The 16,617-nt window shown below is 41.8% G+C and overlaps 1 protein-coding gene across 10 annotated transcripts in view; it reads right to left on the reverse strand.

The window, feature by feature from the left end:
- Positions 1-16,617, reverse strand: part of dysf (dysferlin, limb girdle muscular dystrophy 2B (autosomal recessive)) — a 92,953-nt gene that overhangs the window by 35,331 nt on the left and 41,005 nt on the right. For all 10 annotated transcript variants that reach the window (XM_072459372.1, XM_072459370.1, XM_072459371.1 and 7 more), the window contains 9 exons: positions 11,109-11,290; positions 10,172-10,312; positions 8,439-8,468; positions 8,324-8,359; positions 8,202-8,243; positions 8,026-8,127; positions 6,861-7,022; positions 3,898-4,078; positions 1,633-1,706 (listed from right to left, as the gene is read on the reverse strand). In XM_072459372.1, the coding sequence (XP_072315473.1) occupies positions 1,633-1,706; positions 3,898-4,078; positions 6,861-7,022; positions 8,026-8,127; positions 8,202-8,243; positions 8,324-8,359; positions 8,439-8,468; positions 10,172-10,312; positions 11,109-11,290 (950 nt within the window). The remainder of the gene's footprint in view (positions 1-1,632; positions 1,707-3,897; positions 4,079-6,860; positions 7,023-8,025; positions 8,128-8,201; positions 8,244-8,323; positions 8,360-8,438; positions 8,469-10,171; positions 10,313-11,108; positions 11,291-16,617) is intronic.

Raw genomic sequence — 16,617 nt, forward strand, 5'->3', positions numbered from 1 at the left:
CTGATATGATTTCTCCTTCTTAACATGAAATACACCACAGACCCGCCGCTGGCTTGCATAAGCCGTTTATTTGGGGGGGCTGCTTTCAGAGCGCTCGAGTGGAATTGTGGGTAAAGAAATATATAGCCCGTACAAACAAATGCCAGGGCGTGCGCCGCCGTTTCCAAACACCGAACCGCAGAGAGATGAGCTACGATCGGGCGCAGTTTGCCTCATGTGTCGGCAGAAATGTTCCACACAAAATTCTTCGGATCCAGAAAGACAATAGCGAGGTCAGAATGTATAGACGACTCTCCCCAGAGGTTTCGTGGAGATTTGAAACATTTAAAAATTGCGTTTAGGGGCCCGTTTACACAATAACGATCGCCGGCGCTGTCAAGCTAAGTATCACATTTACAATAAACCCCGTTAGGCCGCTATACATGGGCTTCAGCTTCCATTTTGAGGATTTTTCACCATTCAAAAGATGTAATATTTTGTTTTAAACTGTTCATTGCTTGCATAAATCCCATGGCAGCACTTTTGGTTTCTATTTTGCCGTGTAACGTTGTTTCTCCGTCGTTGCGTCTCCCCCTGCTAATGGCAGGGGGAGATAAAAGGCCACTTCCCTGCGGCCCACAACAGTTAATTTTCTCGACACACAGACTCAGCAACGCACGTTTTAAGGAGCGAAAGATGACCAACGCAACTGATTATGATGCTGAAGTGTGTATCAGTGTTCCTGCAGTGTTCCTGTTGTTTATCTGGCTTTCTACGGTTTTTCACTTACTTTGGATGTGTTTTTAGCCCTCAAATGTTCTTATTAAAACATCTAAATGCGTCTTATAATCTTGTTTATGTCTGAACATGAACAAGACTCTTTTAACTAGTGCCAAAATGCATATTTTTACACACAAAGAATGGGCTGAAGACTTCCCAATTAAAAAGACCCAAGCAGATCATTAGCAATTAGAAGCTATTGAATCTAGTGGAAGTAGAAAGACACAATAAAAAAAAGGCAAAGTAGGAAATAATAAAAACAGTCTGTCTAGAATCTTCTAAAAAAATCTCACCACTAATACATTCCTTAAGATGAAGAAAAGCATGCAACAAAACGAAAGGATGAAGCGTTCCATGATGAGAGGGAGAAAGATTTTGAAGCAGCTAATGAGGAAACAAACGGACAGCAGACAACAAGACCGGGGGAAAAATCAACCAAAAAAATTACCCAAAATGTCATTTAGTGGAACCACAGGCATCCGCACACGAGCGCTGATGACTTTAACCTTTTTATTTCGGCGAACGACGCAGACAGACGCATCACAGGATCGAATTCTTTCCCTCCGAATCTCAAAACGTCTGTCGCTAACCGTTAGCTTGACCCCGTTAGCGGTCGACGCGGCGGTTTTCCACGTTGCAGGGCATTAGCTTCAAGCGGCGCACGCTAAACCAAAACAGTTCCCGAACGCGAAGAAATGAAGCGGGCCACGGTCGCAGCTCATTTGGGTTTTATGTGAAGAACGCGAGGCAGCCGAGGACAAAGCGGACGGCAAACTGTACACAGAGGAAGAACGTTAGCTAGCATGTGTCACGTACGCGGCAGCATTTGGACGAGCTTGTGATATCAGACTTGAAACTCTAGAGCAGTTGTACCTGATCGGGAATGAGCGGCTCCTCGTCGCCGATGTTCACCAAAACGTCGTCACAAAATGAGTCCGGTCGGTGGTCTGGAAGGACAGACCCAACACAAAAACATGAACAGAACGATTACACAATTTAGCTTGGTGGAATTGCTAAATGCTACTGTTCTGTACTAAAAAAAATGCATCTGCCTATAACGATAATTTAAGGAACTTTCTTACTGACTATTTGGGTTTTTTTGTTGTTAAAACTGGGAACTTTTTTATCGGGATGTAGCGTAATGGATGGAATTAGCTGATTAGCTCGTTGTGCCTTAAATTCACACGTTAATCTTTATTGCAGTGCTTGTGATGTGCCAAATAAATGTTTAACAATTTGTCTCCCTCATATTGAATAATTTTGATTTTTTTTTTTTTATCTTAAAAACAAATTAAAATGTCTTCCATGATTAATGTCCTGAACAAACCCAATACAGACTTTTAATCAATGCTATTTAACACAAACTGAGTCTGAACTCTGCTCCGAACCACATTCTTTTACTTACAGAGGATCGGCTGTGGTCCTTTCGATCAAAGAGACCGAAGTATATCACGACAATGAGAAATGACCCAATCTCCAATGCAATGGGAGAAGAGGTTTCAAAGATAGTGACTGTTTTCGACATTAAGCATCATTAGCATCATTAGCACCTCAATTTTTACACTCCATCACGCCCACCAAGATCTGCATCCCACGCACCCCTGGACACACCCCGTACCCCTGGACACACCCCGTAACCCTGGACACACCCCGTACCCCTGGACACACCCCGTACCCCTGGACACGCCCCGTACCCCTGGACACGCCCGTACCCCTGGACACACCCTGCACCCCTGGACACACCCCGTACCCCTGGACACACCACGCACCCCTGAACACACCCTGTACCCCTGGACACGCCCCATACCCCTGGACACGGCCCGTACCTCTAGACACACCCCATATCCCTGGACACACCACGCACCCCTGGACACACACCGTACCCCTGGACACGCCCCATACCCCTGGACACGGCCCGTACCCCTAGACACACCCCGTATCCCTGGACACACCACGCACCCCTGGACACACACCGTACCCCTGGACACACACCGTACCCCTGGACACGCCCCGTACCCCTGGACACACCCCGTACCCCTGGACACACCCCGTACCCGTGGACACGCCCCATACCCCTGGACACGGCCCGTACCCCTAGACACACCCCGTATCCCTGGACACACCACGCACCCCTGGACACACACCGTACCCCTGGACACACACCGTACCCCTGGACACGCCCCGTACCCCTGGACACACCCCGTACCCCTGGACACACCCCGTACCCGTGGACACACCCCGTACCCCTGGACACACCCCGTACCCCTGGACACACCCCGCACCCGCACACAGAGACTGTTTTTAAATCTCTTTTAAATTATATTTTTTATTCATTATTTTTTCTGTTTTTTCAGACTTGCTTTAGCAGCTGCTGAGCCTGTGAAAGGACTAGAATTTGATGTCACTTGTATCTTGTTTCTTGCTTGTCTGTTTCTTCTGTGGTTTTTGTTACTGTCTGTTGTTTTCTGCTGTTTGAATCATCTTTTAATCTCTGTCTTTTTCATTGTGAAGCAGTTTGGATTTTAAATGTCCCATACAAATACAAATTACTTACTTACTTACTACTTCAAACCATCCATTCTCCTGCTTAAAGGCGCAATGGACGATTTTTCGGCGATTTGAGAACGCGGACTGATACAACACACACGTGTGTTTGTTTATTAGCGCGACGGATCGCATCGCATCTCTCGTCTCCCGTAGATTTCTTATTCTGAGTCAGCTCGAAGAGTCTATCTCTGTCCTAATTTTGTCCCGTACACTGTGGGAACTATATTATGATAGATTAATGGGCTTAGACACGCGGAACCGTGCTGCTCTCGGGGGCTGAGCCACACTCGGCTGCAGGTGAGCGGTAGGTGCGTTTTATGATTGATACGTGGCAGGACTAATCGGCAGTCCACGCCACGAGGAAATGAGACTCAGATTTATGCCAAAAAAATGGTCCATTCAACCTTTAAACTGTTTACCTCACTGTCTTCAAATGTGTGATTTGTGGCTTTCAGCTGAAGATGCACAGCCGACTGTAAACCAGAATTCTAGTGCCTTCGAGAGCCATGTTAATACAGGATTCTGCGTGACGTTTGTTGTTTGAAACCCGACTGAATGTGAATTTTCATGAACGTGCCCGTGTGTTCTCACTTGTGAACCCCGCCCCCTCGTCCTCGCCCCGGTCCGGGTCCTGCTCCGGTCCCGGGTCGCAGCGATAGTCCTCCAGGGCCTGAATGGAGCACTGTCCCACCACCGGCCGCCGCCCGAACTGACGGTTGTCGATGACTTTGATCACGATGGGGGGCATGTACAGCTCCTCCTGCGGGAGCCGCTGCGAACACGTTCAAAAGGGCGTCGTCATTAGTGACATCTTTACACTCGCTTTGTACCATTGATCCTTCACTTCTGAGCCCGGGGAACTACTTCACTACTTCAGAACACTTCACCAGCCGTGCCCATGTTTAAATGTGTTGTGTGCGGGGACGGGATTGGTCGAGTGGAAGCCATGTGCGCAAATTAGCAGCCACACTTTGGTCGGACTACCCCAGGGCAGCTGTAGATCGTGAAGCAGCTTATTCGGGCAGCAATGACTGATCTCAATAACGGTGGGCACCAGTGAATGATTAAAATAGTCAAAATTGTACAACAAATCTTGAAATTGTTTGGATTATACAAAGAAATTACATTATTAAATCAAACTGTCAAAAAATGATCGACAAAAAAATAATGAATTCAACATTAAACTTCTGGGAAAGCTTCAGTCGCCATTTTTCAACCTTAATTTGCTTAAATGTATGATGGAAATAATTGGTTGACTAATTTCTGACTGGTCGAATACTAAAATAATCATTACCGTCGTTAGCAGCTCACCACCTCATACCACACCAAACACGCTCATTTTCTTTGCACGTAAATAGTGATTTTGAAGATAACCTAAGTGTTCTTTGCGAGGACACAACTACAGTAGGGGCTGGTTGGAGGTAAAAAAGGCGGGAGAGGGGACACTGCAGGATCAAGAAACAACTGATATGCTCCAAAAAGTGTTTAATTGTGTTATTATTATACAGTATATACCCTTGATCCTTCACGATAAACCGTCACAGTGCGGAGCCACAGCAACCACTTTTTTTAAGTAATTACTGAGGCACTGAACTTCATGTGGCTAATACTCTGTTACATCTACTCAGGCACATTTTGAGTAGCTTTTTACATACAACTGCAAGTTTCTGAGTACTTTTCTAACACCTTTACTTTTACTCCAACTTGAGTAACTTTATATATTTATGTATATCATATCTGGCTGTGTAAAGGTCTGATACTGCCCCACTGTGCATAAATCTACACCTGACAAAAGCTTTATGTTCACAATATTAAATAATTTTAACATTTGTCTTTCAAGCACTGATATGATTTTGTTTTATTTATTTTTTTGTAATATTTTCTCCTTCCACTTACTTTAATTAGTCATTGCTCTTTTTATGTGACAGTTTTTTCCTTTTTTTAAGTGACTTTTTAAGCTTTTTCATGTGACTGTTTTTGCTTTTTTAAGTTAATTTATCAGGTATTTTTATGTGACTGTTTTTGCTTTTTTTATGTGACAGTTTTTGCTTTTTTATGTGACTGTTTTTGCTTTTTTACATGACAGTTTTTGCTTTTTTGAGTTAATTTATTAGGTATTTTTATGTGACTGATAAGCTTTTTTGGTGTGACTATTTTAGCTTTTAAATGTGACTGTTTTTGCTTTTTTAAGTGAATTTATTACATTATTTATTTAAATGTTTTAGCTTTTTATGTGACTGATTATGCTTTTTTATTCCACTTCTAATTCCCCATCAGTCCCACAGTTTCCCCGAGTCGTACTTTTCCCTCAAACACCTTTTTCGTTTTCGGTGCTAATTCTTGAACCGCCGCTTTAGCACTTCTGCTGGAGTGTTGTTCCCTTCACGGTTCACGGATTGTGCGAGAGCCTTTTTAACATAAACCTGCTTTTGCCAAACCCCGGATCCGAAGACGTTGAAGGTCAGAACTTCAAATTTCCATCGAGCAGTGGAAGGTTTTGTCAGGAGAAATCTCAGAGGTGATTGACTTCAGACCCGGGATATTGTTGGTGCTAAAGCCTGATCGCCCACATTGGAAAAACATGGACCTATATTTCCATACTTTAATGAGATGTTGAACGCGCCGGCGCCAAAGTAAATGGAACAATTCTCACTACATTTGAAGAGCCAACTTGGGGCTCCTGAAGACTGCGGTTTCACTTGGGTGTACGTGACCTGAGCTTAGGACCATCAATGGAAAGTATAACGTGAAAGATGTACGACTTATTCAGAGCGGGGTGATGTTTAGAGTGACGCAGTGTGGAGTCAAAACTGTCACAACGAGCGTCAATCCTGAGACAAATCATGTAAATAGGACGAATTTGGACTTTTATTGAACAGTTTAAGAAACTATTACAATTTAATGTAGAAAATGTTCAGAATCAGTATCAAGCCACTATTATTATTATTAGTAGTATCATTATTTTCTTATTTCATTTTATTCATTTTTTATTCAGTTTATTCATTATTTCTTTTTTAATTCTTTTAATTTATGTGATTCATTCATTCATTTTCTACCGCTTGTTCCCTTTCGGGGTCGCGGGTGACTGGAGCCTATCCCAGTGAATTTGGGCTTAGGCGGGGTACATCCTGGACAGTGGCCAACTCGTCGCAGGGCAAACACATTATTTTATTTATTTGTTTTATTTGTTTTATTTGTTTTATTATTTGATGTATTTCTTCTTTTTTTTATATATATATTTTTTTTAATTATTAAAATATATGTAATTTCTACTGAACATATAGTATATATAGAGCGCTTCTAGATAGAGAATATTTAGGTCTTTTTACATGCATTTTAGAGTCTGTATGCTCCAGTTAACAAATTATGTTAACGACAATAATTATTTTTATCGCAGACGAGTCACGATTAGTTGATTAACACTTGAAGCTCTTTTTAATTCCACAAAAAAAATACATTACAGTAAAATAAATAAAATAAACAAAATAAATAAAATAAATAAAATAAATACATTTTTCATATTATAGTACTGTTCATATTATAGATCCACTCACCACGTCCAGGATGAGCGTGTTGACATCAAAGTTGGGCTTCTTCTTGACGCTGCGGATGACACAGCTCTGCACCATGACGCCGCCGCACTCCACCTGCAGGCTGGGAGAGGTAACGCTGGCCAGCTGGAAGCTCTTCAGGTTACGCACGCCCCACGCCAAGATCTGCAACGGCAGGGACAAGATCTCATCCGCTAGTCCGCTAACACATGCCAACACACGCTAAAACACGCTAACACACACTAACGCTTTCTGTTCTTATTCTTTTTTCCGTTTTATGAGTGAGACCGCCGGAGGAAAATGGAATGTTGATGTATTTCTAATGTTATGTTTATTGTGAGAAGGAATATCACGATTACTAATAGCACAAAATAGCAGTTAAAATCCATCATTTCTCTTCATTCACACGATCACGTTTGACTGTTTTGTCAAATTAACTGTTCTGAACGAGGAAGTGCAGTTATTGAGACAAAAACATTACATTTTCAGACCATAGATTGGTTTAAAAAGGCTTGGTTTTTGCTCCTGAAATGGTCACAATTATATTTTTTTCAATCTGATGATTTTTCTGTGTGAAATGAGTAACTATGATTATTGATGAACTGACTAATCTCGACAGCAAACTCAAGAGTAGCGTTACTTTAACATATTATTAATTAAATAGAAGTAAAAAGTGACCCAAAACAAAGTAAGAGTATATAGTTGCAATGTCGCAGATAAAGAATATTGAAATTCATTTTTATTTTATTTTTCACAATATTTTTGAAAGACTTTGGACCAATTGTGACTTTTATTTTGATTTTTATGTTTCTTTTGCCGTTTAGTTGATGTATATTTGTATTTTCAATCTGGCTCTCTGCTCTGCTTGTTCTGTTTTATTTATTTTTTTAAAGTTAAAAAAAATATGTAAAAAAAAAAAAAAAAAAAAGTTGAAAAAGAAATGTTTGAAAAATATTTTAAGATTTTTCTTCTTTTTTTTAAATAAAACAAATAATTTAAAAAAAGAATTGCCCGAAGGCTACCAACTCTCTTTGCTATTTTTCCATCCCTGTCGTGCGTGAAAAATGTGCAATATCAAATGATTCCAAAAATTTCGACCCATATGTGTGTGGGGGTCTTTTGCAACAGACCCGAGTGTTTGTTTGTGTTTTATTCTGTTCTTGGTTACCTCGATGGCGGTCCTCTGCAGCACCGGTTTGATTCCCCGGGGAACGATGAAGACGTTGGGCTCTCTCTGAGGAGGAGGAGGAGGCAGGTCCGACTCTTCGGGCTGGAAACGCACACGGTGATCGTTTTAATATCAGTAACGTTTACAAGAGTCGGTTTCGGGCGGCGTTTTCGTACCCATTCCCGTTGAGTTTCGGAGAGGAATCCGGACAACAGGAGCTGAGACACGAGCGAGAGGCAAATTCAGATTAAAAATAGGAGTCAAAATGTGCAGAAATGTGCTTTTGATTTGCCTGTACCTCATCCAAAACTTGGAAGGAGGTCACGACATCTCCCTGTGACGGAAAGTGAAATTTTAGAGTCAAATGTGGATAAAAAGTGGCACAAAATATGAATTGAACTTTGAAAACTGACCTCCAGACCAGGAAGATGGTGGACTGAAGGCTGTGGAGTGAAAAAGAGACACATTCACTTTGAGAATTTGGGATTTAAAGAAACATTTGAGTTGATATGAAAGTGTTTTAATAATAGTGAATCCTCTGAAACATCTGTATAACTTTATAATTGACTTTAATGTAGAAATGCGACTTGTTTCTGGGTGTTTAGTGACAGTCGTGTGCTCTTGTCGGTTAAACTGAAACAGAGAAAAGGACCAATGTTAATGTTGGATTCTGTATATTTAGAATGATTATATGTGGCTGTTTTTGCTTTTTTATGTGACTGTTTTTGCTTTTTATGTGACTGTTTTTGCTTTTTTTAAGTGAATTTATAAGTGTGTTTTTTTAGCTGTTTTAGCTTTTTATGTGTTTGTTTTAGATTTTTTTAATGTGTTTTTTTATATTTTTTTATGTGACTGTTTTTGTTTTTTTATGTGACTGTTTTTGCTTTTTTATGTGACTGTTTCAGCTTTTTCATGTGAATGTTTTAGCTTTTTTTAAGTAACTTTTTAAGCTTTTTAATGTGACTGTTTTTGATTAAAAAAAATATGTGACTGTGACCTTGTCTTTGTAATAATATTTGCGCTGTAAAAGGTTGAATAAGTCACATATACACTTAACCAACTCTTTAAATATGTATCTCTGCTATTTATTTATTGCAACTCACATTTTGAAAAATATTTTACATAAAAAGAGGGGAATTTGGGGGATTCTCCTGCTTTAAACTCCATATATGGTAAACACTCCAAGGCATGACTGTGAGATTGTCGTTAAACGCGCTTGTTGCGTCTGTATCGTGTGTCATGTCATTAAAATCGCTTGTTACGTCTGTATCGTGTGTCATGTCATTAAAATCGCTTGTTACGTCTGTATCGTGTGTCATGTCGTTAAACGCGCTTGTTCCGTCTGTGTCGTGTGTCATGTCGTTAAAATCGCTTGTTGCGTCTGTGTCGTGTGTCATGTCGTTAAACGCGCTTGTTGCGTCTGTGTCGTGTGTTATGTCGTTAAAATCGCTTGTTGCGTCTGTGTCGTGTGTCATGTCGTTAAAATCGCTTGTTGCGTCTGTGTCGTGTGTCATGTCGTTAAACGCACTTGTTGCGTCTGTTTCGTGTGTCATGTCGTTAAACGCGCTTGTTGCGTCTGTGTCGCGTGTCATGTCGTTAAACGCGCTTGCTGCGTCTGTGTCGCGTGTCATGTCGTTAAACGGGCTTGTTGCGTCTGTGTCGCGTGTCATGTCGTTAAGCGGGCTTGTTGCGTCTGTGTTGTGTGTCATGTCGTTAAACGCGCTTGTTGCGTCTGTGTCGCGTGTCATGTCGTTAAACGCGCTTGTTGCGTCTGTGTCGTGTGTCATGTCGTTAAACGCGCTTGTTGCGTCTGTGTCGCGTGTCATGTCGTTAAAATCGCTTGTTGCGTCTGTGTCGTGTGTCATGTCGTTAAACGCGCTTGTTGCGTCTGTGTCGCGTGTCATGTCGTTAAGCGGGCTTGTTGCGTCTGTGTTGTGTGTCATGTCGTTAAACGCGCTTGTTGCGTCTGTGTCGCGTGTCATGTCGTTAAACGCGCTTGTTGCGTCTGTGTCGTGTGTCATGTCGTTAAACGCGCTTGTTGCGTCTGTGTCGCGTGTCATGTCGTTAAAATCGCTTGTTGCGTCTGTGTCGTGTGTCATGTCGTTAAAAGCGCTTGTTGCGTCTGTGTCTTGTGTCATTACTCGACCTTGTCCCTCTGGATGATGTGGAAAGCAGCCAGCAGCTCCCCGGCGCTCCGGCCTCCTCTGAGCACCGGGAACCAGGCGAGACGAGGCTCCGGACTGAAGGATGGACGACACACGCAGCGACCCATGAACTCATCTGCTCCCTGTCAAAGCACTGGATTAGACACCACTATACTGTCTGCAAAACACACACACACACACACACAGACACACACACACACACACACACACCTGACACACACACACACCTGACACACACGCACACACACACACATCTAACACACACACACCTGACACACACACACACACATAAACAGCACACACACACACACACACACACACAAACACACACATAAACAACACACACACACACATCTAACACACACTCAATCAGAAAAAAATACTTATTACTGGGGATATATTACGCATATACATTGTATTTTCCGGATTATAATTTGCACCTTTTTTCATAGTTTTGGCCGGGGTGCGACTTATACTCCAGAGCGACTTATATGTGATATTATTTGTTATTTTCACATGACCACCACAAGAGGGCGCTCTAGGCTCTAAGCGACGCAGAAGAAGAATCTGCACTTCCTCTGGAGTTTGTGGAGTTGTTTAGAAGTGACACAGAGGAAGAAGAATTCAATGGATTTAGTGATTTGGGGTAAAACTGATGCTTTGGTAAACTTGTTAGCATGTTCTTTATGCTATAGTTATCTGAATAACTGTTCATATGTTACGTTAACATACCAGACACTTACCACAGTTCTGTCTGTGCCTCATGTAGCTGAAGGTGTTAGCGTTAGCATACCACGTTCTCTAATCTGTGCGACGGCTAGTGCGACTTATACTCCGGAAAATACGGTAATACGGCATCCTTTATCACCAAATATCGTATCACAAAGTTGTTCTGATCCTGACAGAACAAGCGCGTACATATGTGTCCTGGTCGTACAGCTCCACCACCACGTTCGGAGGGTTGTTCCTGGTGTTTTCCTCGTCTCCAAAAATCTCCACTTCGTAGAACATGAGCGTCTGGTCCCAGGTCGGGTTGAGCGTGTTCCGGACCGTCGCCGTCTTCTGCGACTGGTGCAGGAAGGACACGATGGCGTAGGAGTCTGCACACACACACACGTGCGCAGAATGTACACGTTTATTAGACGTTTGGAGGGTTTTAACGGTTTTGTTGCCGCGCGGGTTTCACAGAGCGGTGGCAGAGTTGTTACCATTCCATTTGGGTGTTTTGGATGTAAAAAGGACACATTATGTATTACTTGTTTTGTTATTGGCCTTTAGTCATGGTCTTGTTCCTTTATTTTGGCTTCTCGTGTTTAAGAAATAAAAAATAATGTGAAAAGCAAACATTACGTCTGTTCTCACTCTGGTCTTTTTTACTTCTCTGTGTTTCTTTTTGATGTCTTCTTAAATGTAAAAAAGAAAGAAAAGCAAACATTACACACACACGCACAGACACACACATCTAAACCACACACACACATCTAAACCACACACACACATCTAAACCACACACACACAAACACACACACATACATACATCTAACACACACATACATCTGACACACACACACATCCAACACACACATACATCTAACACACACACACACCTAACACACACACGCACACACACACACACACACACACACACACATCTAACACACACACACATCTAACACACATCTAACACACACATACACACACACATCTAAACCACACACGCACACACATCTAACACACACACACACACACATCTAACACACACATACATCTAACACACACACACGCACACTCACATCCACACACATCTAACACACACATCTAACACACACACACACACACATCTAACACACACACACACACACATCTAACACACACATATACACACACACACACACACATTTAATACACACACAAACATCTAACACACACATACACACACACACACACCACACACATCTAACACACACACACACACACATCTAACACACACACACATCTAACACACACACACATCTAACACACACATCTACCACAAAAAGCAAACATTACTTTCTATCAGTCTGTGCTTCACATCAGGATTTGGCGTTGGCGTTCCATCTACTGGCAGCAGAGTTTAGTTTATTTTGTCACGGTGAAATAAACAAAAGCTAGCTCGCTAAGGTGCTTATGCGAACGTGACGTCTGCATTTCTACCTTTGACGTCACAAATGTTGAAATGTGTTTGTGTGAGGTTCAGCGAGCGAATGGAGGTGTGTTTTTGATGAGAGAACAACGTTATAAAATGCTTAAAAGCTAAAAAAAAAAAAAAAAAATCATGATATGTGTCCTTTAATAACTATTATCTTTTTCTTTGCACGTCGGAGCTATTATTACCACATTTTTACTCTTAGTTATGGAAAAAGGCAGCGTGTAAGTAGCCTTTAATCACAGAGTAGCGGTGGATTAGCCGTTAGCCGCACACATCCGTCTTCTGTGTCAGTTTAAGCTAGCAGTGGTTAAGCTAGCATCGCTCCTCCGCAGAGCTGCCGTTTTCCACAACACACTCAAACCGTATCATCAGTAAAGCGATCCGCCAGCGAGGACAAAATGTAAAAATAGTATTATGTACATGACGTCTTATAACTGGAAGGTTGTCGGTTCGAATCCAGCTCTGGTTATTTGCCTTGTAGTACCGCTCTCCACCACCAGGAACGCAGAGCAAAAGTGTAAATCAATGCGTTTTTCATCGTTTACAGAGTGCTATAATAAAACTTCTATTTGGAATGTGACGAAACCTGATTTTTTATTCCATAAGTCCACTACGTCAATCAGAATTTGAAAAAAAAATGTGTTGCCGTGGCCAGTGAACAAAATTCTAAAAAAAATGGTCGATAAGGTGCAGCATAAAACAATGAATAGCTTATTAATGGTAAAATATACACAAATTAAGGTGTGTATAAAGTTATTAACCCATTTAACAATAATTAAAAATAGACTTTTCATCATTTTTTGGCTTATTTGTAGCAAGAAAAGTTAATTAAAGCTGCACTACGTAACATTTCAGCCAATAAAAAGACGTAAAGACTGAATATTCTGCATTATTTGTACTGTTATTGGCCTTTAAACATAGCCTTGAGTACCTTTACTTTGACTTTAATGTGATTTGATGTGGGCTTTTCGTAATCGGGCGTTTCCCACGTCAAGAATTGAGTTAGCGCTCCATCTACTGGCTGCAGAGAGAATCACAAAGGCGAGATAAAGACAGAAATGCTCGGAACAAGTCTGATTTTTGGACCTAAAAGCAGCAAAAGATCACGGATTTCTACTTAGGACGTTACAAAACTTTGACATTTGAAACTGAGCGCTTTGTGATGCTCAGCTAGAGAGGATCTATTAAACAGGATTCATTAATGAAGCTGAATTCTGTTCCAGGTTTGTTTTTTTGACGAGGGAACAATGTCACAACATGGTTAAAAGCTAAAAAAAGTGGAAAAAAAGGAAATCTAGCAAAATATATGTGCTTTAAAATAATAATATCCATTTCATTGTATAATACGACTTTTTACAGCTCAAAAACACATTAAAAAACCTTCATCCTTTCGGTGCTGGGCATTCAGACCTGGTTATTATGCGCAATCAACTCCGAAGAGGCAAAAACCGACTCACACTCACAAGAACACTCTGGAACTTGTCCTAACGTATGGAACAGAGATTAGTGACCTCATTGTCCTCCCTCAAAACCCTATATTGTCAGATAATTTCCTAATTACCTTTCAGTTTATTCTTAAAGATCATCCAGTCCCACAAAATAAAGTTATAATGAAAAGGACAATATCTGAAAAATCTATCTCAAAATTCAAAGAAATAATAGAGCCAATATTCAGTGACATGTCATGTGATCCTGCTGAGAATAGTTTTAGTCCCAGTTTAAGTGATCAATGTGTCGACTTGACCATGAATTCTCTGAAGTCTGCTCTTGACGTTGTCGCGCCGTTAAAACAGAAGGTCATTAGGCCAAAGCGCGCCTCCCCATGGTACAACCAAGAACTGCGTTCACATAAACAAAGAGTTAGAAAGTTAGAGGGATTATTTCGTCGCTCTCACACCGAAGAATCCCTAAAAGCATGGAAAAGTTTCCTGCTGTCCTATAAGCAGGCTCTGCGTAAGGCCCAAACCAGATATTATTCAAATCTAATAGAAGTCAACAAAAGTAACACTAAATTCCTTTTCAGCACTGTAGCTAGGCTAACAAACTGTCACAGTGCAGTAGAGCCCTCAATCCCAGCTACACTTAGCTCTGATGATTTCCTCCTATTTTTTAATAATAAAATAAAAACAATCAGAGATAAATTAGATGAAATTACCCCCGCTATTAGCCCTGAACTAGCCCAAGCTGTAAATCTAACGTCCCATATAAATCCACCTGTAAACCTAGAAAGGTTCACAGCTGTTGATCAAGCAGAGATAACTTCAGCCATTATGTCCTCTAAAAGCTCAACTTGTGTCCTAGACCCCATTCCAAGCTCCTCAAAGACATTCTTCCCCTAATTATAGACCCTATTCTTAATATAATAAATACTTCACTCGAAAGTGGCTATGTTCCACAGTCCTTCAAACATGCAGTCATTAAACCTCTTCTGAAAAAGCCTAATCTAGATCCCGACCTATTGGTAAACTACAGACCTATTTCAAATCTTCCCTTCGTCTCTAAAATCCTTGAAAAAGTTGTAGTAAAACAGCTTTGTCGCCACCTGCAGGACAATAACTTATTTGAAGTTTTCCAGTCAGGGTTCAGAGCCCACCACAGCACTGAAACTGCACTAGTTAAAGTCACAAATGATTTGTTATTAGCCGCTGACGATGGACTGGTCTCAATCCTGGTTCTGTTGGACCTCAGCGCAGCGTTTGACACCATCGACCACAACATTCTACTGCAGAGGTTAGAATGTGATGTAGGTGTCAGAGGAACAGCCCTCAGCTGGTTTAAATCCTATCTATCTGATAGGTTCCAATTTGTTAATGTAAACCAGAGCTCCTCACCAAGCTCTAAAGTAATTTACGGTGTGCCACAGGGTTCGGTACTCGGTCCAATTCTGTTTACTCTTTATATGCTGCCATTAGGCAACATTATCAGAAAGCATGGCATTAACTTCCACTGCTATGCAGATGACACTCAGCTGTATTTATCAATGAAACCTGATCAGAGCGATCAAGTAGACAGACTTAGTACTTGTGTGAAGGAGATAAAAACCTGGATGACACTAAACTACCTGCTTCTTAACCCTGAAAAAACCGAGGTCATTGTGCTTGGCCCTAAGCATCTACGAGACGCTCTATCTGAGCAGATAGTCACACTGGACAATGTCAGTGTAGCCTCCAGTTCTACTGTAAGAAACCTTGGAGTCTTATTTGACCAGGAGGTCTCATTTAAAGCTCATATAAATCAAGCTTGTAAAACAGCCTATTTCCATTTGCGCAACAAGAGCCAAAATCAGAAGAATCCTGCCTAAAAGTGATGCCGAAAAACTTATCCATGCATTTGTAACGACTAGATAAGACTACTGTAACTCCCTGCTTGCAGCGTGTCCTAAAAGCTCCATAAAAAGCTTTCAACTGGTTCAAAATGCAGCAGCAAGATTACTAACAGGAACAAAAAGAAGAGAGCACATTACGCCAGTGCTGAAGTCTCTTCACTGGCTCCCCGTCGAGTCTAGAATCAAATTCAAAATTCTACTCTTGACCTACAAAGCCATAAATGACATGGCCCCATCCTACCTCAAAGATGCTATAGAACCATATCATCCAAACAGAGCTCTTCGCTCTCAGAATGCTGGCCTTCTGGTGGTGCCAAGAGTCTCTAAAAGTACTGTAGGAGGTAGAGCGTTTAGCTACCAAGCTCCTGTGTTATGGAATCAGCTCCCGACCCATGTTAAATATGCTGACACAGTCTCTTCATTTAAGTCCAGGCTTAAAACGTTCCTCTTCGAAATCGCTTATGGTCAGAGTAGTTAGGAACAGAAAGATAAACCCACAGCTTCAGCTATGCTGCCCTAGGAGTAACTATGCTGGGGGAAGTATGACAGCTTGAGCACTATCCTCTTCTTCTGACTACTTATGCTATCAAACAATATTTATTTTTTGATTCCACTTGCAAACTGTTCACCGCCTTCTTTTCTTTCTCTCACTCCTGAGGACCTGTGGACCCAGATGCCCCTCCCCTGGTGGAGTGGTCCCTGCCCTGTGTGGACGGTCCCTCATCTGCCTGAAGAGTGGGTCCAGCTCGCCTCCGACGGTCCCTCATCTGCCTGAAGAGTGGGTCCAGCTCGCCTCCGACGGTCCCTCATCTGCCTGAAGAGTGGGTCCAGCTCGCCTCTGACGGTCCCTCTTCTGCCTGAAGAGTGGGTCCAGCTCGACTCAGACGGTCCCTCTTCTGCCTGAAGAGTGGGTC

The sequence above is a fragment of the Eucyclogobius newberryi genome, unplaced genomic scaffold, assembly GCF_026437365.1.
Source record: "Eucyclogobius newberryi isolate DKJ021-1_F unplaced genomic scaffold, fEucNew1.0.hap1 SCAF_22, whole genome shotgun sequence".
Classification (NCBI taxonomy): Eukaryota; Metazoa; Chordata; class Actinopteri; order Gobiiformes; family Gobiidae; genus Eucyclogobius; species Eucyclogobius newberryi.